Source organism: Calypte anna, chromosome 13 (genome assembly GCF_003957555.1).
Source record: "Calypte anna isolate BGI_N300 chromosome 13, bCalAnn1_v1.p, whole genome shotgun sequence".
Lineage (NCBI taxonomy): Eukaryota > Metazoa > Chordata > Aves > Apodiformes > Trochilidae > Calypte > Calypte anna.
This window is the reverse complement of record NC_044259.1, coordinates 15,117,232-15,141,007: the sequence shown is the minus strand read 5'-3', so window position 1 is coordinate 15,141,007 and position 23,776 is coordinate 15,117,232. Positions and strand designations below refer to the sequence as shown.

At 42.7% G+C, this 23,776-nt stretch overlaps 1 protein-coding gene across 5 annotated transcripts; it reads left to right on the top strand.

Moving 5' to 3' along the window:
* Nucleotides 1-127: 127 nt before the first annotated feature.
* Nucleotides 128-21,966, top strand: PCBD2 (pterin-4 alpha-carbinolamine dehydratase 2). Of its 5 annotated transcripts, none has more exons than XM_030459088.1 (4): nucleotides 128-293; nucleotides 2,511-2,642; nucleotides 19,204-19,284; nucleotides 20,117-21,966. In XM_030459088.1, the coding sequence occupies exons 1-4, from the start codon at nucleotides 213-215 to the stop codon at nucleotides 20,210-20,212; spliced, it is 390 nt and encodes a 129-aa protein (XP_030314948.1). In that variant the 5' UTR covers nucleotides 128-212; the 3' UTR covers nucleotides 20,213-21,966. The 5 variants fall into 5 exon arrangements, with proteins under 5 accessions (XP_030314948.1, XP_030314949.1, XP_030314952.1 ...); XM_030459092.1 differs by lacking the exon at nucleotides 128-293 and adding an exon at nucleotides 2,042-2,075; XM_030459089.1 differs by lacking the exon at nucleotides 2,511-2,642 and having other exon boundaries at nucleotides 205-293.
* The last annotated feature ends 1,810 nt before the right edge of the window (nucleotides 21,967-23,776 follow it).

The window sequence follows — 23,776 nt, the reverse complement described above, 5'->3', positions numbered from 1 at the left end:
CTTGGGACGCCGGGACCGGAGGCTCAGAACCCAGCTCTGTTCTCCCGGGACAGGTGTCCTCCACCCGCATCCCCCCCGCCGCCATTTTAGGTCTCCTCCCCCTCCCGCCATTTCCCCCCCCGTTCCGCTCTCGATGTGTCCCGCCTCGCAGCCGCCGCCTCTCTCTGCCCCAGAGGGGAAGGCGGAGCCGGACCCGAAGCCGGACCGGGGCCATGCCAGGGGTTGGGGCCGGGCTAAGGCTGGCGCTGCTGGGAGCGCGGCGGGCGGCGGGCTGGAGCCGCGGTGCTGCCATGGTGAGGGGCGGCGGGGCCGGCGGGCGGGAGGACGGGGAGATGCCGGGGAAGGGATGGGGGGGGGAAGCCGCCCACAGACCCCACCACGGCCCCGCAGGCTCGGGGTGCAGCCTTCGCTCCCTCAGTTCCCCGCCCCACGGCGTGATAGATGATTAACAAGGCGCTAATAACTAATTGCACACGCTGGTTCAGACCCCCATCCCTCCAGCGTGGAATATTTTATCTTGAGTTTTATGTAATCGATGACACTTGTTTTCCCCAAAGCTTCTTCCCAATTAACGATCCATTACCCAGGTTCAACCCATCCTGTGGTCCCGGTGGTCTGTACTGTCCTCCATTCGGGGGGGTGAAACTGCAAATGGCATCTCCCACCTTCGTTTTTTTCCATTTACAAGCAATTTCCTGCTGCTTTCTGCTGCATTTCTCGGTATAGTTAGTGTTGGAAGGTCTCGCTTGGAACGTGGCCTTTGCAACCTAAGCAAAAAGCTGCCACTGGTGTGCTCCAGGGTTCATCAAACACTGTATTGCATTAAAAACTCTATGAGCTGATTTCCAGTCCCAGCATCACCTGTGTGTTTTGGGGAGTCCTTAGGAAGGTACCTGCAATGTCCCTATAACTTAGCTGAGAACATCTCAGCTGCCTCCTGGTTGCAGTCCTGCTATTAAAAAAAAACACCACCTCCTAAATTAGCCTCCTAATTTAATCTTGTGTTAGATAAAATAATACATTTCAAGCCAGCCGTTACCTTTGGCAAGATTTGTATCTGCTTGGAAAAAGAAGAGTGGAAGAAATTCACGCCTGCAACTGGTTATAGCAACAAGGAACCCAGTATTTGTGTTTTTGCAAGTCCAAAGTTGGATTGGAAGTGTAAAGAGCCTAAATTTGGGGACCTTGTAAAGCTCACCCTTTGGGCTGGATGTATCCCACTGAACACAAGCGGTGGCAGAGATGCTGTTAGGTAGATTTATCCCGCTTAGGGTTTTTTTTTTGTCCCTTATCAGTGAAAATGTTGCTCCTCGGCCATCCTGCATTTTAAAGCCATGCTCAGGTCTCTTTAATTCCATTAATTCCTGCTCTGCTTGGGCTCGCAGCCCCACCTGGTGGCACTGGGCTCTGCAGCAGAACTTCCAGCACTAGCGGGCAATCCAAAAGTCAAAAAATCTCTGAGCTGGAGGTGAGTACTGGCAAACCAGCCATGCCAGAGTGAACTTTTGGAGCAGCACTGCTTCTGGAAGTTCTCACGAGGCTCTGCTATCTGCTAACATAAAGACTAAAGCAATCTGAATTTTGCTGTAGTAATGAGAAAAGTTCTTCCCATTAAAGAATTGCATTTGTAATATGAGTTTGAGAACCAGCTCTTAGAATATCTGCTAAGGAATCACTCATGCCTGTAGTTTCTGCTTTTAGGAAAAATATTAAACCACTTCCAAACGCCCTGTAGGATTTTTGTCTGTCTCTGGGTCTGGCTCCAATCTCAGACACGGTTCAGACGCTGATTCAGATATTTAAGCAGAGGGTGTAATCTGTTCGTGGCTTCAGAAGAACTTCTTTTACTTAAAAGAAGACTTATTTAAACATATGTGCTTTGCAGAATCTAGTGCTTATACCAGTAACATCTCAAAACTGTGTCTATATTGTAAATTTTGTTTCCCTTTCATTGTTATTTAAAAAGCTCTTTGTTGCTTGCTATCTTTAAATCTATTCCCACTTTCTGAGGAATAACCACATACAAGTGATGTAGAATTCAATCTCCTATTTTGCTTCTGTCGTTCAAATTACAGGTATTAACCTGCTATCCCTTTTAGCTTTGCAATTATATATTTACAATGTAAATAATATCTTATTTAGATGGAAGAATGGAACATTTGGAAATTAATTCTGTTGTAACAGCATCTGGGTAATTCTGATGAAGGAGTGATGGGAACAGGTATGCTGAAGACTGTGTGCATTCCTGTGCAGGAGCCTGTCACTCCTTGCTAGTTTTGTACAAAAGCATTTAGCTAACTTAATGGACCTGACAGAAATAGTGTTTCTTGGCTGGTTTAAGTTCTGCTGGGCTGCTAAATGATAAACAATGAGAAACAGTGAATTTTCCAACTCTTTACCTTTTTTATAATACATTTCCACAGTTTCATCATGTAGTTTTCTTATTGTTGTGTTAAAGAGAGCCTCAACCTCACTTGTATCATGTTTGTATTTTTTATTTTCCTCGATAGTCTTCTCAGTCTCACTGGTTAACAACAGAGGAGAGGAGCCAAGTTTTACTTGATCTCAAAGCTTCAGGCTGGTCTGAGTTGGGTGAAAGAGATGCCATCTACAAAGAGTTCAATTTCAAAAATTTTAATCAGGTAATTATTATTATATACCACTTTTCATATAAATGAAATATAATTTCTTTAAATTCTATGTGATCCTGATGGGAAAATAACTATATTCAGAAATCTGGGAGTATCCTTGTGGGACCAAGCCCTCTTGGGTCTGCCCCAACAGATTGTTGTCTGATTCTGAGCTCATAAGGTAGACTAAATTAATTCAATTTTGTAGTTGTTGTGGGATTTTTTTTTTCTAATATTACAATTTATTGATTATAATATTAGTGTAAAGGTCAGGGCTGATACTATGAGATTAGACAAATAATACTTGTTCCTGGCTTTGGGTTGTTTTTTTTTTTCATCACTAGCAGTTGTAAATGAATCCTGGAAATGATGGGCAGTGGGGTTCATTCTTGTCAGGGAAAACCTGAGAAAAATGTGTAATTATAAGAACAGAAACTTTTGCAGATCAGGTGAGGAAAACGTAGTATATTTTAGTATATTCTTGTGTGAATCCTGGTGGCTGATCTCGCAATGTGTTCAGCATGTCAGGATGTTGGTTAGACTTTGTTGGGTTTTTATTTGCTAACAGGATCCTGAACCAAGCCTCAAACTCACAAGACCACAGCTTGGACATGAGTTATGAACTTCCTTTGGAAATACAGAATTTGTCTTGAGATTTGTGGTCAGTTACCTGCCCCTGAAAAATTGTCTTCTGAGGTATCATGACATGGCTTTAAAAAAAGTCATGTTCCAATGATTTTAATTTTGGGTTTGTTTGGGTTTTTTTTTGCCATTTCAAGCAATAGCTGTTATGGTAAAGAAATCCCAGGCAGTAGAGAGAAAGTGCTTCATGAAACCTTGGTGAGATGTGCAGGCAGCTCCTTGGAGAGCAGGAACATGTTGGAGATAGAAGTAACCCTGGGAAGAGTTGAGATTTTCAGCCTTTGTGCTTTGAATATTCATGAAGCAGAGTCTTCTGGGTCTTGGTCAAAGTCTTTGTTGGTTCAGCAGGACTCAAAGTGACTTTTTTCCCCAAGTTAATAAAAAAGTGGGTTTGCACACTGTAAATAATAAGTCAGCTTTATCAGATGGACTTCAGGTCCCCTGACCTTTTGTCAAGGGACAAATCAGTGCATCCCCACTGGCAAAAAATTACAAAGTTGTTGTTTTACAACATAAGTAAATATTCATACATCTTCCTGATTTAAAGATTGATGGATAGAAAGTAGAAATATAGAAAATAGAGTGTATTTAAATATGCTTCATAGTAATTTATGAAGCATGAATTCATGTGTCCAGGATATGTCCTTGTGGAAAGTATGCTTCTAAAAACAACAAACACTGGGATTGTTTGGGAGATATTCATACAGTCTGTTTCATTCTTGGTTGTACTTCATGGATGTCATTTAAGGCAGAAATGAGAACTGACTTCAGAACGTTTACAACAACTGTTAGTAAATCTTGTGTTTATTACAACCTAGGGAGCAAATGACAATAGCAGAGTGATACCTGCACTGTTCTGTGGGAGAATTTAGTCTTGCATTGAAAAAATTAGAACTTGTAGGTACAACTCCTTTCTTTTCACTAAATAATTCTATTTACACTACTTAAAGTGCAAGTATTTAGTAAAAGTCAGAGCACTGAGAAACATAATTTCCTCAGCGATCCTCCTGCTGCCCTTTTCCAGATTGTGTAAAATCAGGTGTGTTAAAAAAATAGTTGAGCTGACATGAAAGGTATTTCAGATTTATGTTTTGCAGATGATATTGGTATGATTAATGTATTCATTGCTCTTTTTTATTGCTTCTCTCAGATAATGTTCGTGATGCATGGAAAAATTCTGTGGCTTTAAAATCTATGCCAGGTTTACAAAGTCTGTGTATGTCAACAGATGTTAAGAATATAAACACAACTTTTATTATAAAGTCGTGCAAATGTGTAGACATGAGTTTGGTTTATGTATATTATTTTCAGCATGAGAATGAAATGAAACTTCTGTGAAACAAGAGTTACTTAGATTCTTGAAGCTTTCAGGCTGAGATTAGCTCGGTTAAAAGAGAACAGCAATGGGCTGCCTTTCTGAGGCTGACAAGCTAATGACACTTCTGGCTTATGGAATTAGTTTGGAAACCAGAATGAGAAAGTGCTGGTGCTGGTTTTTTTGTCTGAAGATACATTTTCATCGGGCTTTGGTGGTACAGTTCTATGAAACGAGCTGGAAACCATCCTGAGATCCCAGCTAGAAACCCTTTGTGGATTACACTGCTGTGGGTGCACACCATGTGCTGATCTCAGTGTCCTGGACAGGGCACGTCCCTGCCATGCATTGGTGTGCTGGTGAACCTCCCTAAACCTCACAGCCCCCTCAGGGAGCTTGCTCAGATCCTCCTTCCCTGTCTGTAGGAATGAGAAAAAACTTTGGAGTGACTGTAGCACTGAGAAGCCACACTCTTGTCTGGTCATGTCTTGTGCTACTGAAACAAAATGTTTCTCTTCCAGCTGTGGACAAGCTCTCTGCTTCCAGTCTGCCCAAGCAAAATTCAGAATCAGGACAGAAAGTTAATTTGTGCTTCCTGACCATGCTGGTAACTTCTCCCAGTTATTCTCCAGCTCAGCAAACTCAGAAGCTGCAGAAATGTTGGGACTATTGCTGAAGTTATCAAGGAAGGAAAGGGCTGCCGAGGTCCTCAAAGTCCTGGCCTGTATTTTAGGAATTTCCTGGAATATCTCAGCTTTTCAGGTCAGTGCACTTCAGGAGGTGTCATCCTGCAAAGAGGACAGACCTGGCTTAAAAAAATCAGAATTTTCCCCAGGTTTGTCCTGAGGCTGATCCCAGCTGGGCAGGCACTGGGCATCTGTAAAGAGCCCTGAGTGCTGTGTTTGGGTCCCTTACCCAGCTGTTCGTGTTTGCCAAATTTGCAGGAACATCCTAACTCTGTGACTTCCATGTCTCTTGTCAAAGTTGGTTGGATTTGACCAGAGGGTTTAAGGGGCAACTGCCTGTGTGATTGCATTTCCTTCAGTAATCACGCCAAGGCAGAAAATGCAGTTAGGAAATTACAAAGGTGGGCATGTTCACTGATGGTCAGGTTCAGCATTTACAGCTGCTTTCTTTTATAGAGTAAGTTTTTAATTAAGGTTGTTTCTTTTTTTAAAAAAAAAAAAAAAGAAGAAAAAAAAAAGAAAAAAGAAAATTTATGTAGGAAGTCTCTGTAATAGCTCTAATGTCATTTTATAAAATGACAGGAAATCAAATGCTCTAAGAGTTTTAAAAGCTACTTTAAGTGTGTTTTGGGGGTGACAGGACCCAGGTGAAAGATGAGCCTGAGTGGAGGGGACAGTAAGGAAACACTTTGGAGGATGTGTGCAGCAGGAGTAGAAGCACATGTGTTTGGTTGCACTTGTGGACTCTGGGGTTCATGAGAACTTATTTAAAGATGAGCATAAAAAAATCTAGAAGTATTAAATACATTACTATTCTCACTTTGCATTTCCTTTCCAAATTCACAAGCTCTTTTGCTTGAAAGCCAGGAAAGAGAAATCAGATAGAGCATGTTATGGCAGATGCCTTTTTTTCCCTCTCATTGAAATGCCAATTATTTTCCATGCCTCTTTGAGTGGATCAATCTTGTTTTATATCTCACACATACAACTGAATTGGATCATCTGTGCGATGAATACTCTTAATTTGTTTTGATGCTGGGACTTGGTGCCAGTCCCTGTAATGTAATCTGTGTTGATACTTACCTTTTTTTTACTTCTGGCACGTTGCTTTGTCTTTTGCATTGATCAAAGATTGGAGAATTTGTTTTTATATATGTAGGCAGTGTGTTTCCTTGCTGCTTTGTGTACTTAATCTTTTCCCATTTGGCTGAAATGCATCCACGCCTTTTACGTATTGAAAACACGATATCCTCTAACCTCCAATCTGCAGAGTTAAGATGAATTTTATGCTAAATATTTGGTTGTGGACCACATCTCCAGCTTTTTATATGCCACAGTGGTCTTGTGGGTGTTTTTTCTTCTCCATTGTCTGATAGTGAGGTCATTTGCAGTCCTCTGAGAAATTTTATTCCCAGCCAGATGCGGGCCATATATTAAAAGTAGCACCTGTGGCTAATATCACAGCAGCTTACCATAAATTTACATGGTAACTAGGATTATATCTGTCAAGACTGTTAAAAAATGTCTAGATTTAATTTGATTTCCAGTATTGAAGGACCTCTCCAACATTTTACTTCATAACTATATTTTAAAAGTTAAAAATCACTCCATTGTTAAGTTTTATGGCACTCCCAGTACCCATTAAGTTGATTTGTTAAATGGGGGTCAGAATAAAGCAAGTTGGCTACAGGAGGATCGGAAACCAACCCATTTGTGACAAATTTAGTCCTCGTGTGTGAATCTTCTCAGAGCTGGGGGACTTGATTGAATTCAGGTGTAGCCTGTGTCAGTTGTGTTTAACCTCAAAGCCAGAGCAGCCTCAGCCCCTGACTGTCACTTTGTGCTAATCAAGTGAGGAACCTGTTTTCATTCACTGGGGGGAATTGCTATTTTTAATGTAGTATACATCTCCTCCCTCCCTCCTCTACACTTTTGCATTGGATTGCCTCTTGAAGGAAAATACATGGGTTTACTTCTTATCCACCTAGGTAGTTGCTGGTTTTCATATAATCGTTCCTAAGCAGCTCAGTTTTCCTTTATCCTCTGAATCCTCTCCCATGTGCTGTGATTGGTGCACCTGCAAAGTTATGAAAGTATTTCTTGTGGTAGTTAGAGTGTTCACTTACTTCCCCACCTTTATGAATACAATATAACTGATTTACAATAAATCAGAATGATTTATGGGTGGTTTTGCAGAGTTGAGAAAAATCTTTGTATCTGAAAATAATGAATTTCTGGCCTATCTTCCTGTTGACATTTTCCTTTATTAGAAACTGATAGGGAATTTTTGGGGGATTGGCAGAAGGTTAACCTGCAAGCTGAAATGGAGACAATGAAGTGTCTCAAAGCAGAGCACAGGAAAAATACATGATTAATGGATGGTCACACCTTCCTTGAGTTTCTTCTCCTGAATGACCAAATAAATAACCCTTTTGCCTCCAGGCTGGTGAGTTGGAGGGTGAAGGTGCAGCTATGGGACCTGCACATGGTCCACCTGCCCCCACAGCCATCTGGCTCTGTCCGTGGGAAGCAGGGAGCTCCTGCTCTGGGTGAAATGAAAGGAGAAGTTCTGGGTAGATAATTTGTTTGAAACTTTACAGCACCTTCCCTGGACTTCAAGGAGGAGATGACACAGGTGCCTTGGTGGGCTCATCCTGTTTACAGTGATGCTCCCAGTGAACTGGCAGCCAGGGGGTTGCTACACATGGGAAGTTCTGCAAAGCTAGGAGGTTCATAGTGGTGGAAATATGTTATTGGTGCTGAGAAATAGTAAATACAGGATTTATTTTCTTCTGATGGTCAGCACAGCTGGTGGGTACAGTGGCTGGTGGGCACAAAACCATGTGTAAAGTCATCCAGTGGTCCAGAATATTTTCAGACCGATGTTTTGCAGTTGGCAACATTTTTCTCTTTTAAATAGAGTGCCTTGGTGCATCAGCAGCCTCTTAGGTCTTCAAAAGGCCTTCACAATTAGCCTTTCCTTATACATCTGGGGACTGTCGTTGTGTCCTTCAGTCCCTTTGCTACAACTTTATGGCTGTAAAGCACGTGAGAAGTTAATGCTTGATAGAAGTCAAGCAGGTGGTCAGCAGTGGTTGCTCCTCTCCATACTGCAGGATATCATCTCCTGGCAGTACCACCAGTATCAGGCTGCTAGGATTATTTAAAATGTCATGACCTTAATCATATTTAAATAAAATGAGTCGTGTTTAAGGTGAAGACTCAGAGTGGGCATGGGTCCATCATTTCCTTCATCATGCAAGATGTCCCATCCTGGGTGTCACACAGGTTGCATCAGGCTTGTTTTTCTTGTTGTGACTTAACTGTAATTAAAGATGCTCATTTTCTTGATGAGCTAAGTCCTACTTCTCCTTAGAATAAACCATTATTTTATTGTTTATAATAATTGAGGGTGGGGGCATTTCTAATTGCTGACTTTGCCCCACCAAGTAGACCTGTTGTATCTCCATTTAAGCAGGCCCCTGGTTAAATCTGCCCAGCTGACCTTTGGGCTGTTCTCCAGTTGGCTCTAATGCAAACAACTTTCCTTAAGAGATAGATTTATTATCACTTGAATAAAAATAATTACAGCATTTGCCTTATGCTTGGTGCGTGCACTGATCTGGAAGTGCAAAAGTAATTATTTGCCAGAGTGCCTTTTGGATTTCACAAGCTGTCTTGTAGATTTGGAGCAGAAGAAATGTTTCTTTTTTTTTCTTTTTTTTTTCTTTTCTTCTTTAGCTCCACAAATTGATTGTTCATTTTGTTGGAGTTAAACAGAACCAACATTCGAGCAGCCATGTGGGTTACCAAAATAGAGCAAATGTGAGCAGGTCACCTTGATTTTTATGAAAGTTTGGGCCCTTTCCTTGTTAAAGCCATCTTTGGAAAATGAATGGAAAATTCAGTGGGTTTGAATTCAGCTGGACACCTTCATTTGGGAGAGCACAAGCAACACTGATACTGCTTTTTCTGTAGAAGGAGGTCACTCAATTTTTTTACCTTTCCAGTTAAGGAAACCTGATGTCTTGCAACTCTTTCTGCACTGAATTTTAGTTTTATGGGGGTGCCGGAAAGATGCTGATTAAATCACCACCTTGATAATTTAACCTCTTGCATCCCCTTGCTTTTGGAATAAGGCCCAGCTCTATTTTTTAAATCATAACCTGCATTTCACTCCCAGCAGCTCTCACTTTCGTGTCCTCCCACGAAGGAGAGCCACGCTTGGGGATTTTCTCCTCTGCAGTTGTAATTAAAAATGGACTCCGGCTGGCGGAGAAGAAACTCAAATAAAACTGCAACACCCCCATGGCAAAAAATTAACCATTACTCACCGAAAGCACATCAAACCCACTTAGCGGACATCCGTTAATCCTGCCCTGAGCCGTTTCAGGCTTTAATGCACACTGTTTTACACGTTAAGGGTTTTGAAGTCGTGGGCCAGCCCTGACCTTTCGCATCTGCTCCTCTGGCAGTAGGAATCTCCGCTGGCCGCTCCCCGTCAGGGCGGATTAATGTGACGAAGTGCAGCTCTTCTGCTGGCTGCAATTGGCGGGGGTTTTGATCAGAATTACTCCTTTCACAAACAAGCACGTTGGGCTAAAACGTTACATCTGCTTGGGAAAAGCCACTGGCAGTTTATCAGGGTGAGGAGAGTGTAATTTTTTTTTTTCATTCCCTCCTTCGAAAGCTACAAACCTGCTTGATGGTTTGTTTTGGTTTTGGTTTTTGGGGTCTCCTTTTTTCTCTCTTCCCTTTGGCTTTTTCTTCCTTTAATTTTGTTGGGCTGAAATGTAAAACTGCTTTGTGCAACCATAAAGGTGGCTGTGATGTCTCAGGGGGGTTTGGTGGGGAATGAGCTGGTGGGCAGGGAGCCCTGTGCTGAGTCAGCACCACACTGTTGGGTTTGTGTATTGCTCAGGGTGCTTTGTTGGGAAATGGCTTTTATTCCTAGGATCAGAGGGGCAAATCCTGATTTTGTGACCTGGTGTGATTTTTCTTCCTGCTGGGATGGGAGTAACAGGAGGTGGATAAATATATGTCTGTGTATGTCCAAAGTGTCCCTGGTTGGGAGGATTTTTATTCCATGACAAAGAGGGTGGGTGCTTGCAGCAAGGAAAAAATGGTGTTACCTGTACAGGCCAGGGTTGTTGTGTTTATATGTGTGTGTTGTAATGCCCTATCTTATAAAAAATCAGGGGTGCACAATGGCTTTCCCTTTGTGGTGTGCTCGTGAATTTCTAAAAGAAATTTGATGTTCATTGAAGGACTCAAGATTAGTGTTGGTCTCTCCTTGTGAGTCCGTGTCTCTGGCCCTAGATGTGTCACTGTACAAACCGTGGCTTGCCCAGAGGAACCCTTGTGTCTCATTAAAAAACCAAAACAAAACGATGAAAAATCCCATAGAACCTCTCAAAACGTTGCACGTTGGATGTGCCACTTCCAGGCATGTGCTTTGGGGCACATGGAAGGGTCAGAAGGCAACAGAACATGTTAAGTGTAGTTTGTCTACGCTGTTGATTTTGAAGTGAGCCTGGCTCTTAATAATGTGACTTAATGTAGTTGTCTCTTTCTCCTTGACCTGCTCCAGCCATTCTTCTAAATACCAGAAGCAGGAGGTGAAGCACAGGTCTAGATGAGCTACAGATCATGTAGAAAACAGTGGGCATGGCAAACAGGTACCCAGCTGCTTGGAGGTTGAAGGATGCCCCAAAGAGAAACCTGTCACCTGGGAAGATGCTTGCTCTCTCCTACTCTTTATTCAAAGGATCTGTCACTTCTAGACTTGAAATGTGTCAGCAAAACAATGTTTGAATTTTATAGTGCAATATAGATGAAAAGCCTGCCAGTGATAGCCCAGGTAGGTCTGCCTGAGTTCCTTGCCCCCATTTGTCATTTACCATAAGAGTAGATGACACATGAAGACCTATTCTGACAATGTAGCAATCAGTAGGTTGGTTGAATGAAATGATTTCCTGACAAGGTCTGTGGTGAACATTCATCAGTTTGCTTTATTTCATAGTATTAAGTCTTTGAGATCCTGACTTGGCCAAGAGGGTGATTGGATTTCTTGGTAACATGGTTGAATTGTTGACCTTGTGTTTAAAAAAAAAAACAACAAAGCAAAACAAAATAGCTGACAGTGTAGTGGAGAGGAGCATGGTGGAAGATGAAATGGTCATGAGAACAGCCGCTGCTTCTCTTAATCCATCATAAAGCAATGGCTTTCTTATCACTCTTTGATGTTTTCTTAGGATCATAAATGATGGAGGTTTAGAGGATTATCAGAGGCAGGGTATGATTGCCCTTGGATACTCTGCAGAAAAAATTCTGGATATTAAACTGGTAGTGTGTGTCATCTTGGCCAGAAGACCAAGGAGAATTTTATCTGAGTGCTCCCTGTGTTATCAGCATCATATATGGGCACATGAGCTTCATTTTCATGTCTACAGAGTGGAATCATTCCTTTGTGTATGAGTAAGACAAAACATGGAGGGGACAAAAAGCAGTAGGATTTTGTTCTATAGCCAGGGCTGCTCCATCCACACCATGGGTAATAAACTCAGTTCTTCTGCACAGTTCCTGAGTGGGCAGTGCCTCAGCAGAGGGTTCAGGTACCTACATTCAAAAGGTCTGAGCTGGGGACTAGCTGCACCTTATCCCTGTTTTTTTTTTTTTAGAGTGGTTTCTGTGATGGCTTTATTGCAGTACAGGCAGGGGTTTGGCTTGCTGGGCCAAACGTTGGCTTTAACAAATCAAATTATCAATGTTCTTTTGGCTGTGCAGTCGAGAGAGTTTATTATTTTACGTGGCTGATTGCTTTAGCAGGTGCTCAGTTAATGGGGGCTTTGGGCTTTGCTGTGTTATTGAATGTTTTAGGTAGGGTGCAAAAAGTTCATTTTAAAAAAGTCATGCTTCTTGAAAGAGCTGTTTTATTTGGTGCAAACCTTCTAAGTGCAACCTTTTTATTCCATTTTTGTAAACAAATCACACAGAAATGGCTTGGGAAGTGGAGAGCTACATTTAGCTGGCAACATGGCTGGAGATTTCTTCCATCTTCTAGTTCAGTCCTGAAATCTGGGATAATTTTCCTTCTTTTTATCAAAAATTTATTTTGGACATTTATATTTTTAGTAACTAAAAGAATAATTATGAATCTGTGTTTAGCATGCTAAGGGACTGGTTAAAAAATTCATTTTCTGTATTTCTCTGTGAAGTGGTGTATCACAAGCACCATGTGATGTGTTTGGACTTCAGGATGTTTACTTATTCTACAGTTGTTTTTATGGGAAACTATAATTAATTTTATCTACCTAAAAGCAAATTAATGTATTTTATAATAAGGCTGTATTGACCCCGTGGAGTCTAGCCTGAAAACTTTTATTACTTGCAGAAAAAAGTTCTTATGCTACTTTGAGGCCTCTCTGTGTTCTTTCATTTCTACTCCATCATCTACTCCATTTCTGCTCCGTTTTTGATTGGTTTGATTAATTTTAGTGTGAAGTCTGTTATTGAATCACTGAAAATATTATCTGCTTTCTGTTAATGAAATAATCAAGTAAGTGCAATCATTTCTTGTAATAAAAAGAACAGGAAGAGAATGAACCTCAGCACTTAGGCTGCTGGAAAAGTCAAGATGTGATGAGGAAGAAGCTCAGAGTTGTGATGTTTTATCCTGTAGTATCACCAGTAAGAGAAAAATAGGTCTAAATTCAGCAGTTATGAAAACCCTGATATGAAGAGGCATAGTTAAAGTTGAGGTTTGTCTTGCAGATTGCATGCCAGGGTGTTTCACACACTTCATGAACATGAAAGGAGGGGATCAGCAAAGGAAGAAGGCAAAGACCATGCTCTGTCTTCCTCTTAGTCCCTTGCCTTGCCTTTATCTGTGTTCCTTTGGCCTTAGCTGGAAACTTGTACCTGGTTTGCAGACTGTCTGCATCTCAGATGGGGCAAATTTTGCTTGCACCTGCTTTAGGACAAAGTGATGTCATGGCTTAGGTTTGCTGGTGAAGAAGCCCTTGATGAAAACTTCTTTTAGAGAGCATCATCTTGAGCACCTCTGGGACGGTGCTGGTCCTGGTGCTGCACCTGGTCTAGATTGTGCAGAGTGAGTGTAAACTTCCCAGTGACCTGGGCTTTTTCCTGGGACAGCATTCCTGAAACTGCCTTCTGTCATCTCCTGCAGCTCTTGACATTGTGCTGGCACCTGGGTGAGAGCTGTCCCCGTTGAGGAAAGGCCATGCCTCCCAGCTCCCCTTCTCTTTGCCTCCATTTATTCTTCAGGTTCTTCAAATTGGTAAATCATATGACAATAAACAGAAATACCCTCGATGAAGAGGGAAGGGGAAACTGTTGTTTATCTGGTCAGGTGGTTTAGATTAGCAGTGATGCTGGTCTGTATTATGTTACTTTAAATCATAGTGTCCCAACAGGACATAAATTATGAAGATTGTTACAGTATGTTTCATCCAATGTAAGATCAACAAATTGGAATAATTTTTTTTATAGGAAAATCAGTGCTTTGGCAAGGTTATGGTCGAAGAATTTAATTTAACTTGAGCTTTGCTTGCATTATTTCTTAATATATAAAAACTATTTGCATAATGTATGAAGTATAAACATTTTTAGTATCAAAGGCAAGAATGCCTTTTCCAAGACTACATAGAGTGGCAAGCTACTTAGAATAGATCAGTGTTTGTGCTTTTGCTGTCAAAAATGTTTGATATAGAGCTGGTGAGCTAGTTTCTTCACTGACATAATTGTAAACAAGTGTTGGGAGACAGAAACAGCCTTCTTTGTAGGACATGGTGTAAAGGTTTTCACACACACTGCTGCAGATCTGACATGGAGAGCAGTGTTTACAGCTCGAATAGGAATATAAATAGGTAACTTTTTTTAGAGTGCAAAGCAGCATTTCTCTTTTTATAAATGATGTGTGCAGATCAGTGGGGGGGATGCCAGCAGCCAGCCCTGGATCTTAAAGGATATTGTAAACGCAGAAAAGCCTAGACAATTAAGTTGGGAATTGTAGTTGTGGGGTTTTATTTTAGTTGCATGTTTTGTGAAATGGCACCTAGGTACATGCCAGTATCTCTGTAGCATTCCTCTTCCATCCTTTCCCTTTGTTAGTGTCCTTCAGAGGCAGGAGCACTGATCCCCAATACTGAGCAAGGCTTGGGGAATGGGAAGTTTGCCTTCATTCACAATATTTTGCTGCTCAAGCTGTTAAAAGAGGAGAAAAAACCCAAATTATCTCCCTGTGGTTGTCTGGGTGTTGCTCACCATCAGACCCTGCTGACTGAGCATGCCTGGATGCAGTGGGATGGAGGGAGCAGGGTCATGAAGGGGCAGTACCTGAGCTGGCTTGTCTGTGAGTTGCACACTCACCAGGGAGGTGGGAATGTGGATAAATGGAGTTTAGCTCAGTTTTGAGACATGAGTTACTTGCATTCCTAAGGTGTGTCTCTTCTTGGAATGATGGTAAAAAGGGGAATATCAATGGGAAGGTGTTCCCCTGGTTTATGTCATGGATGGATCCAGACAGGGGAAAAAAACCCAAAACACCATGAAACAAAAAAACAGGAGAAAAGAGGAAAATATTAAACTCCACATGGATCTCATGACCCTGAGGATGGGTCGGGCAGGATGATGATGCCAACAGGGAAGAATGCCAATATGGACACATGGCTTTGCAAATGAGTACCTTGTCCTCTGTGCTGCCATCACCTTCCTAAATACGAGTCAGATTCCTCTTTTTTTTGTGCTTTAACTACATTGCCACTTTTAGACAAAGACTGTGGCCTTGTGAGATGATTTTTTGTGTTTATAATATAAAAGTATTTCTTAATGGAGCAATCAGAATTAAAATAAAACAAACCCTGTTTTGTTTTATTTTTTTCCTTGAGAGCACAGCAGAAAATGTCACGAGATTAAGTCAAACCCTCATGATTAGCTAAACATGACTTTCATGTCCAGCTATTTTAAGAGCTTTTTCCTTTTATCTTCTGGCCCGTAGCTCCCTGCAAGGTAGTAACGTCAGCTGGATATTTGAAAGCTTCTGAACTTTGGAAGTGAACCTTAAGGATTTGAGTTTACTGTTGGTTTGAAGTGTCAAACTGCTAAGGAGAACACGTGCTATTCACTGGGGTGAATGGGAAGCAAATGTGTGAGGCATGGTCACCTCTTGCCTTTCATGACAACATCACTATAACCTGCTTGATTTATTCACTTCCCACTGATAAATGATACAGACAGGAGTGGGTGGGTGGGTGGGGAAGGGAAGACAGGTAGCCCTGGCACTGCAGAAGGTCAAGGTTAATGCTACCTCGGGCATTATAATGACAGATGGGAGGCAGAAACCTTAATGGACTTGTGATTAGCATATGGTTTCCTTGGCTGAGCCTTCGAAAGGATTTAAGAAGCCCCGGGTACGTGCTTCAGAGTGTTACTCATTTCAAAGCAAATAAATAAAAAAGTTTCTCCAGTTATGTTGCTGAGCCTTTCAGCTGTTTTTCTAACTGTATCTCCACTTTTGACTCAAGTACTGTCAGCTGCTTTGTTCTGGAGATGCACCAGGGTGATCCATCACTGGGGACTCGCGGGCGGGTGATGTATTAGCACGACATCTCGACCTAGGCTCCTTTGATGTGTAACTCATCAAGATAATGTTGGCAAGCACTGTACGAGAGCAGCCAGTTGAAGAAGTATTAAGATGAATTGATTCCTTGCTTGAAGAAGTGTGAAAGGAAGAATAATAGCAGATTAGCTCCGGGAGCCTGTGGTTCTCCCGGAGCTGTGCGGCGTCTCGTGGCACAGAGGGGTAGATGGAATTTCATCTTGCCTCCCACTTCTGACAGCAGTGTCTGGCCCTGCTTGTCCCAGTCTCATTCTTACTTTGTGACAGCCTATTTTGTCACTTCCCAAAGCAGTTTAGCCAGTCCTGAAGCATGATGTGATAACTGCATTTTTAAAAGGTTTTGTTTTGCTTTTTTTTTTTTCTTTTACTTTATTACATTAACTTGTCCCTCTATGAGTAGCCCTGATTTTTATCTCTTGGAGACATGCTGTGGCTGGTAGTGTTTAAAAACCATTTTAGAAGTGGTGTTGCAACTGAAACACCATGAATTTTTAGTCCCTTCTTTCAGCATCTTAAGAGGCATGAGGGTAAGAGATGTCCTGGCAGACCCAAGGCATCTCTTTGTCTTTGCAGGATGACTTCACTCATGACTTTTAGTGCTCTTTGTGGTTCATTTCAGGGACTCTGCAATCTTCTGTGACATGGGTGACGTGCTGTGCTTATTTAGAGTAACCTGTATGTCTGGATGTTATTTTAGCCCAAATGTCCTCAAAGGATTAGGTTGAAAATATTTGCCTAATACTGACATACCACAATGCTTTATAATATTTACTGCATCAAGGCCTCTTTTAAGACTCCTTTATGGCTGCTAGAACATACACAAATCCTTTCTCTCTCCTCTTCTTATTTTTTTCAAGGACAAAAATGAAAAAATTCTCATCAGGGGCCAAGGGGCTGCAGAGCTTTGTTATAAATACAGTGAAAGTCAAGCTTGTCCTGGGTCTTACTGTCATGAGTAAAGTGCTTGTCCTGCTTTCATCAAGCCAAGTGTGATGGTCTGATAAACTCTGCCCACCAGTGCAGTCTTGACAATGATCTTGGGCCTGCAGACTGCTTAATAATTTTCATTATTTTTAATTAAAGTTGAAGAAGTGCAGACTCCTGCTCAAATTAAGGTTGGTTGTGTTGCCGGAATGTGGTAATTACTTTAATTGATCACAAGATAGTTTCCTTGATCACCAATTAAACCAAATTACCGATCAAGTTTCAAGACGTGAAGAAATGTCCAAACTGATTTTGTGTAATAGTGTTCTCATATCTAATCAAACCTAAATATCTTTTCCTTCCCAAGCCAATTGTATTTGCCCAAAGAAAGGTTACAGCTCTACACATAGAAAGGTGATTCATAAACAATAGCATTCCAATTAATTTAATTAGCAAAGGAAGTATTTAGGGCTTTCATGGAGATTGTGCTGGTGAAATTGCTGGGTAGGACCACAGCTTTTTTTCTTTGTGGGATATACTTTTTGCATATAATTAAAATATTTAAAATTGCAATAAGTTGCTTTGGGTGATGTGTAGTGAGGAGGAATGTCTCTTATCTGAGTGGGGCTTGTGGAAAGGTGGGCATGCATGGGAGAGGGGTTGTGCTCCAGCCTCTGCTGTGACACCAGATCACCCTGGCTGGGACAGTCATGGTCAGCTGGAGCAACTAGCAGCAGGAATTGTCCTGGGAAGGGTCCTCTACACCAGGATTCATTCCTCTTCATGGTTTGGATCACCCCAGGCAGATGCTGGGGTGGAGCACACCTGAACCTGGTGGGGCTTTTCATACACTTCATGGATTTTTCCCTTTGCTGCTGGGTTGCACAAAGGCAGTTGCTGTTTTAAACTTCTGAGGACATTGCTGGGGTGGCAATAGCATTCCTATTTAGCCTGTGGACACTTTAAAACCATTTAAATAATTTTTTTCTTCCAGGACTGTTGATGCAGAAGCATTCCAAATCATAGCTAGCATCGAGTGCACAACTTTGAGCTCTCTGCTTCAAAGCATGCTGCTGAAACATTTGCAAATTTTTAAAAGTAATTATTCACTCGAAGTAAAACTAAACCAAGCGAGAGCTTCAAGGAAACTTAGATTTTCCCCAAATTTTGGAATGCTCTTGGGTCAAAGGAAAAAGCTTTTTAATTGCTGACAGTTTGGTGATTTCCAAATGACAAACCTCATTGGAATGATTTTCTCTGATTATAACGTTTGCATTCATTTGACTGGCAACACCACTAACAAAGTCATACTTCATCCAGGCACTGATTCTTTTTTTTTTTTTTTTTCTTAAGGGTTTTTGTAATTTGTGGGAGGAAAAAAGACTGAAGCTATTATCAACCATTATATGGTATTCATTGACCACATGTTTGTTTGAAACGACCATCGCTTGGTGGAATGTGGGCTTTATATACATTCTCTTCCAAAAATTAGCTCTAAAAAGCTACCTAAATCAGGTGGGGCTTTGTTGAGCTTGTATTATAATACAAACCAGACTAGAAGGTGGATGTTACTTTTGCTTTGCATGTTAAATCAGGTCCTGAACCCCGATGGATGGAGCTCAGTAGGAACAAAGCCCACTGACTTTGAGGCATCCTGCTCACACGCTGAAGCCCTTCAGGCCCTGCTCTGTTATTGTGGTCTTGATTTACATGGACAATCTAATTTTCTTTCTAATACGGTGATTTGCTCCTAAGTATGCTGGCAAGAGCCTGCTATTATTATTTTCTTCTTGAGCCTGTGAATAAAATCCTTGTCTTGGGGGAGTGTGCCATGCCAAATAGAGGGGCAGAGGGCTCTGTCAAACCTATTTTAACTCATTTTAAGGGAATATATTTTCTTGTAAAGCAGAGGGACAAACCCACCTGTTGCCTCCCCCACCCCCAAGTAAAACAAATAACAAACTAGTTATGAGGAAGGATGTGTTTCTGGGAGTGGTGTGGCATGATGCTTAATTAGAAGTGGCATGTTTCTGAGATGCTGTGAGGGAGGGGGGAGTTGGGATGGATGTTTAACATCACTGTTGGTGCCAAAGGTAAAATCATGGCTCTTGCACAGTGGCTTTGAATCCTGGAGTAAGTAGCATTGAGCTAAGTGATGTCCCAGGGTCTGGAGGGGATGATTTCAGATGTCACAGGAGATGCTTGAGTGCCTGGAGAAGGTGACATGCTCCTTTAACACACAAACCTGAGGTGCAGCAATCTGGAGTATTTCTAGGAGTTTTTGAGGTTTTGGAGTGAATTTTGCTGATCTGCTGCTAGTCCTGGCAGGTGGAGGAAGATTTTCCTCTTTGCTCTTTCTCTCCTTAGGCTTTTGGATTTATGACACGTGTTGCTCTGCAAGCAGAGAAGATGAATCACCACCCAGAGTGGTTCAATGTCTACAGCAAGGTAACGTGTTCACCAGCCCTCATCACAGGCAGGGCAGACTAAGGAGACCAACCCACTGGCCCAGTCTCTCTGCCTTTTTTTTGTCATTTATATGCAAGGAGGAGGTAGGGGAATGGGAAGAGGTTTTGTCTTTATAGAGAGATTAGAGATTTTAAAGACATCTTGAGATATTTGTAGTGGTGATACGGCCTCAGGGATCAATGCAATTGCAAAGTCCTGAGCACCTACTCTTCATTATTTTCTTGGTTTTTCAGAATATTCAGAATTTATTTCTCCCTCTTCCCAAAGTCTTGGTCGAAGGCGAGACAAAGTAACACCCAGCTTGTCATCTGGTTTAGCCTAAACAAACCCATGCAGGCAGCTGCCTCATAGCAAAACCACCAGCCCGTTTGTTTTTCTTTTTGAAATTAATCTGCAACAAGCTCAACAATTTTTTCACCTTCAGGGTGCTGGTTTTTAACAAAATGCTTGAGCCCCTGCCTTGGCTCTTGGCAGCTTGGTCATGGGCCCAGGTTCTTCAGGAAACTGATCTGTGGAATTTAAATGTAAAGAACGAGTTATTTAATCGGACACCTCTTCTTGGATGAATCCCAAGAATGCAAAGCCTGGTTTGTGCTGGGAAGGGGCTTGCTTGGGTTGGACTTCAGGCTCTCTTAAGCCTCCTCACCTATGAAGGCTCCTGGTTTACGTGAGCCGTGAGCATCCTGCTTGCAGGGAGCATCATGTCAAACCAGCTCACTGCAGACAAGCAGCATTCCTGGTGAATTACTGCTCAGCCTATGTGGCAGAGATAAAAATGGCTTTATAACCCCTTTCTTTTCCTTCATGACAGGTTCAGATAACTCTGATTTCCCACGACTGTGGTGGACTGACCAAGAGAGATGTGAAGCTGGCTCAGTTTATTGACAAAGCTGCTGCCTCAGTGTAATCAAGATGTGAAACACTTTCCTACAGCATCCACCAGTATTTTGTGTTTAAATGGGATCCCTCCTTCCTTGTAATTGATTTCACAACCCCACTGAGGCGAGATACTTTGTAGGAAGAGTGGCTTAGCTTGCTTTGCCTTTTAGTCTGAGCCCCCTGTACTAGTCCTTTGCTATCACCAGCTCTGCCTGAGGATGGAGCAGATACATCAGCAACAAATAAGAACCATGGAATAATCATGTTTGGAAAGGACCTTCAAGATCATCGAGTCTAACTGTCAGTACAATTTGGAGCAATCCTGTTCTTGGAACTAAAGCAAGCTGGAATGAAAGTAGGAGCCCACGTGTCAGTGTTCCCCAAGTCCCCAGGAGCTGAGGCTGGTGGCAGCTGCCACATGAACCTGCCCTGTGTCCAGATGCTTCCCTCCAATGCATCTGTACATCTCTGCACTTCAGACAGCATGGGAGCAACCAGACTGGGGCAGTCCCCTCTGCCTTGGCACCTCCATCTCTGCTTCTGACTGCTGACAAGAACAGGGATGCTGGTGAGAGGTGTGCAAGCAGCTGATGATGTTTCCTTTTGGTTACAGCTTTGCATTTTGGTGTTTATTTGGTGCTTGTCCAATGGCTCTTCCAAGACATCTGCCCTCTTGGCATCCCCCAGCCTGACGGATACATCCAGCACAAGTCTGGAGAACCCTTCCTCAGCTGAGATCCTGCAGTTGCTGAAAACGTAAGCTCTGGTCCAGAAAAAAATAATCCTAGTCAGCTTCCAGCATTCACATCATTAAAGGAAGCCTGTGCTTCAGTAGTTGGCTTGGGTCAGTGCTCAGCACCCTGCAGGTTTGAGCCATTATTTGTGTTGTATTTTTCCTGTACCCTCTGGGTTGGGGTGGCAGAAAGCTTTGCCAGGCACCCAGAGCTGCTGGTGGTGGAGGAAGCAGCATTAGCAGGATTCTTGCTCAGCAGGGCTCAGCTGAAGCTGTGTTCACCATTGTTTTGTTTTGTTTTGTTTTGTTTTTTAATGCAGCTACAATTACTCATCTCTCTAAGTTCTTCCAAGAGCTGCAGATCCCTCTGACCAAGTTTAAAATAACTTCCCTGGTTTGAAAGTCCTTCATTTTTTTATCTTATGATCCTGCCTGAGACAGATTTCCACTGCTGGCAGAGAGATTTCCAACCTGTTTAAACCTTGGAGAAGGACCTGGTCCTGCTGCCCGAGTGTCCCCAGCGTGCAGCATCATGCCCAGGGTGGGGAGATTGACATCTCCAAAATGCCAGAGAACATTGCTGGGATGGCACTGGTGGCACAGCTCCTGGCTACCCACAAGTGAGACACGTGGGGTGCCAAAATCTCTTGTCAGGTGGATGTAGATGTGAGGTGGGTGGTCTGGGAGCTGTTTGGGATGCAAAGTGCCCGTGGTTGCTGAGCAAGTATTCGTGGATGTAAAATCCGAGGGGTATTTTGAGTAATCCCCTGGCACCTGCTACCTGGTGGTGGGAAAGGGACAGTGTTGGGGTTTCTTGTTTCTTGAGGTATCAAGTTCATGCCTAAAAATCCCCAAATTTGGATGAGTTGCTCAAGTGTTCTTAGCTTTCAGTGCCTTTCAGCAGATTTCCCTGATATGGTTTGGAAATGATGGCTGTGGGGAGGAACAACTAAAAGCAAACCAAACAACCAGTCTGTGATGTCTCTTCTTCCTGATGGGGAAGTAAAAGGAGCTTCATGCAAAGTTTTGGCAATGTATCAAACGAGCTGCGGGTAGAAATTGATATAGAATGCATTGTGCTTTGAATAAAACTAATAAAATTAAATTCTTCCTTTGTAATTTGTTTCTTTGTTGTTATACATACGTGACAAAGCTGTTGAGTTCTCAGATAAATTCAAGATAAATCATATTTAGTCACTGGGAGGTCTGTGGTTTAGAATATTGATATTTATTTGCATACTCTGAGGAAAAAAAATTCCCTGTCAACTAATTTTGCTCAGAGAGCTTCACTGTCCAGCTATGGCAAAGAGGATTTGGGCTGAGGATCCTTGACCAGCAAAGAGGAAAAAAATATTTGAAAAAGAGGAGGGTGGCTTTGAAATGCTTTAGGTTTGTAGTGCTTTTTTTTAGCCACAGTTTTTCTGTAATTCTGGGGCATCCCACAGACCTGTGAGTGCCTTCTGTGAATGTTGCTGTAGTTAATAATTTTAAAGTAATGAATTAATGACTTGCAATTTATTTTCCAGTGAGTTCTGATGTCAGAGGCAGCATCACAAGTGAAATCCTGGCTCAGCTGTTGCCATGAGAAGCTCTGCCATCGTGCTACTTGTGCCTCATGTCCCCTTGGGGCTCCCAGGTGATGCATCCTGGACTCCCTGCTCTCCACAGAGTCAGGCAGGGGATCCTTGTGATGCTGAGGATCCCAAAATCCATGGCAGCCACCTTGCATCCACTCCCTGCTCCTGTATCTCCCCAGCTTTTCTCCACCTGCTGGTGATGGATACTGAGGGGGTGCTGAGCATGGTGTCCCTGACTCCAAAAATGGATTCCTTGGCTGTGTTTGCTTTTCCTCAGGGTGGGTTTGGTGCCTGTGGGGTCACAGTTTGTCTTGATTTAGGAGCTCTGGCTCTGACCAACCTCACTGGGATTCCTGCTGTCCTTCCTTCTCCTCCCAGGCTGGTAGCTGAGGCACTGTGATGGAGTGGCTGAAGAAGAGCAGACCCTAAGGAGGATGTGTCCTCACCCAGCTGCTTCTCCAGGCTGGAAGCACAGGCCAACAGGGTTATTTTTTTAGGATGAGGCTGGAAGGATCACACCATCCCCCTGGGATGTGTCCAGGCTGCTGTTCCAGTGGCCAGCAATTCTGGATCAGCCCCACCTGGAGGTTCAGCAGAGCAAAACCAAGGGTGGATCCCGTTGGATTGGAGTTTTCTCTTTGCTTATGTCCCCCAGATGGCTTGGCCCGGGGTCAGGAATGCTTGCAACATTCCTGGTTTTTGTTGATGAGCACAATTGCTGGGTTTGTCTCCATCCCTGCTTCAGCACTGCTGTCATGTTCAGCCTGCCAGGTCCTCAGCCCCTCTCTGCCTTCCCCTCATCCCTCCCCCTCCTTTTCAATCATGTCAAACAATTTTGACAGCTCTGAGCTTTCTGCACCTCCTCCTAAATGTGTGCATCTCCTCTGGCCTTTTCAGCCTCAGTTTAATGAAGGGATTGCCACTTAACTGGAGTCAATGAGTTCTTCCTCAGTTTGTGTCAGGTTTTCACAGTTGTTTGCTCCAAGAAACAAATATTTGGGCCTTATTCAGAGCTGCACCTTGGGGTTAGCCAAACATGTGGTTGTCCTGGAACAAGAGCTCACAGAGCATCCAGAGGTGCTGACTAACTGGAATAAATTGGCTATAGGTGATACTTTTTCTCCTAAAGAACTGGGGCAGAAAGCAAAGATGGATGTGAAGGATCCAGCTGACATCACAAGCTGGTTTTTATGTGAGTGCTCACCCTGATGATCTGTTGCAGAGTTGGACTCTTTGGCGAGGAGCTGACAACTCATTTGCAAATGAGGTTTGGAAGGAGTCC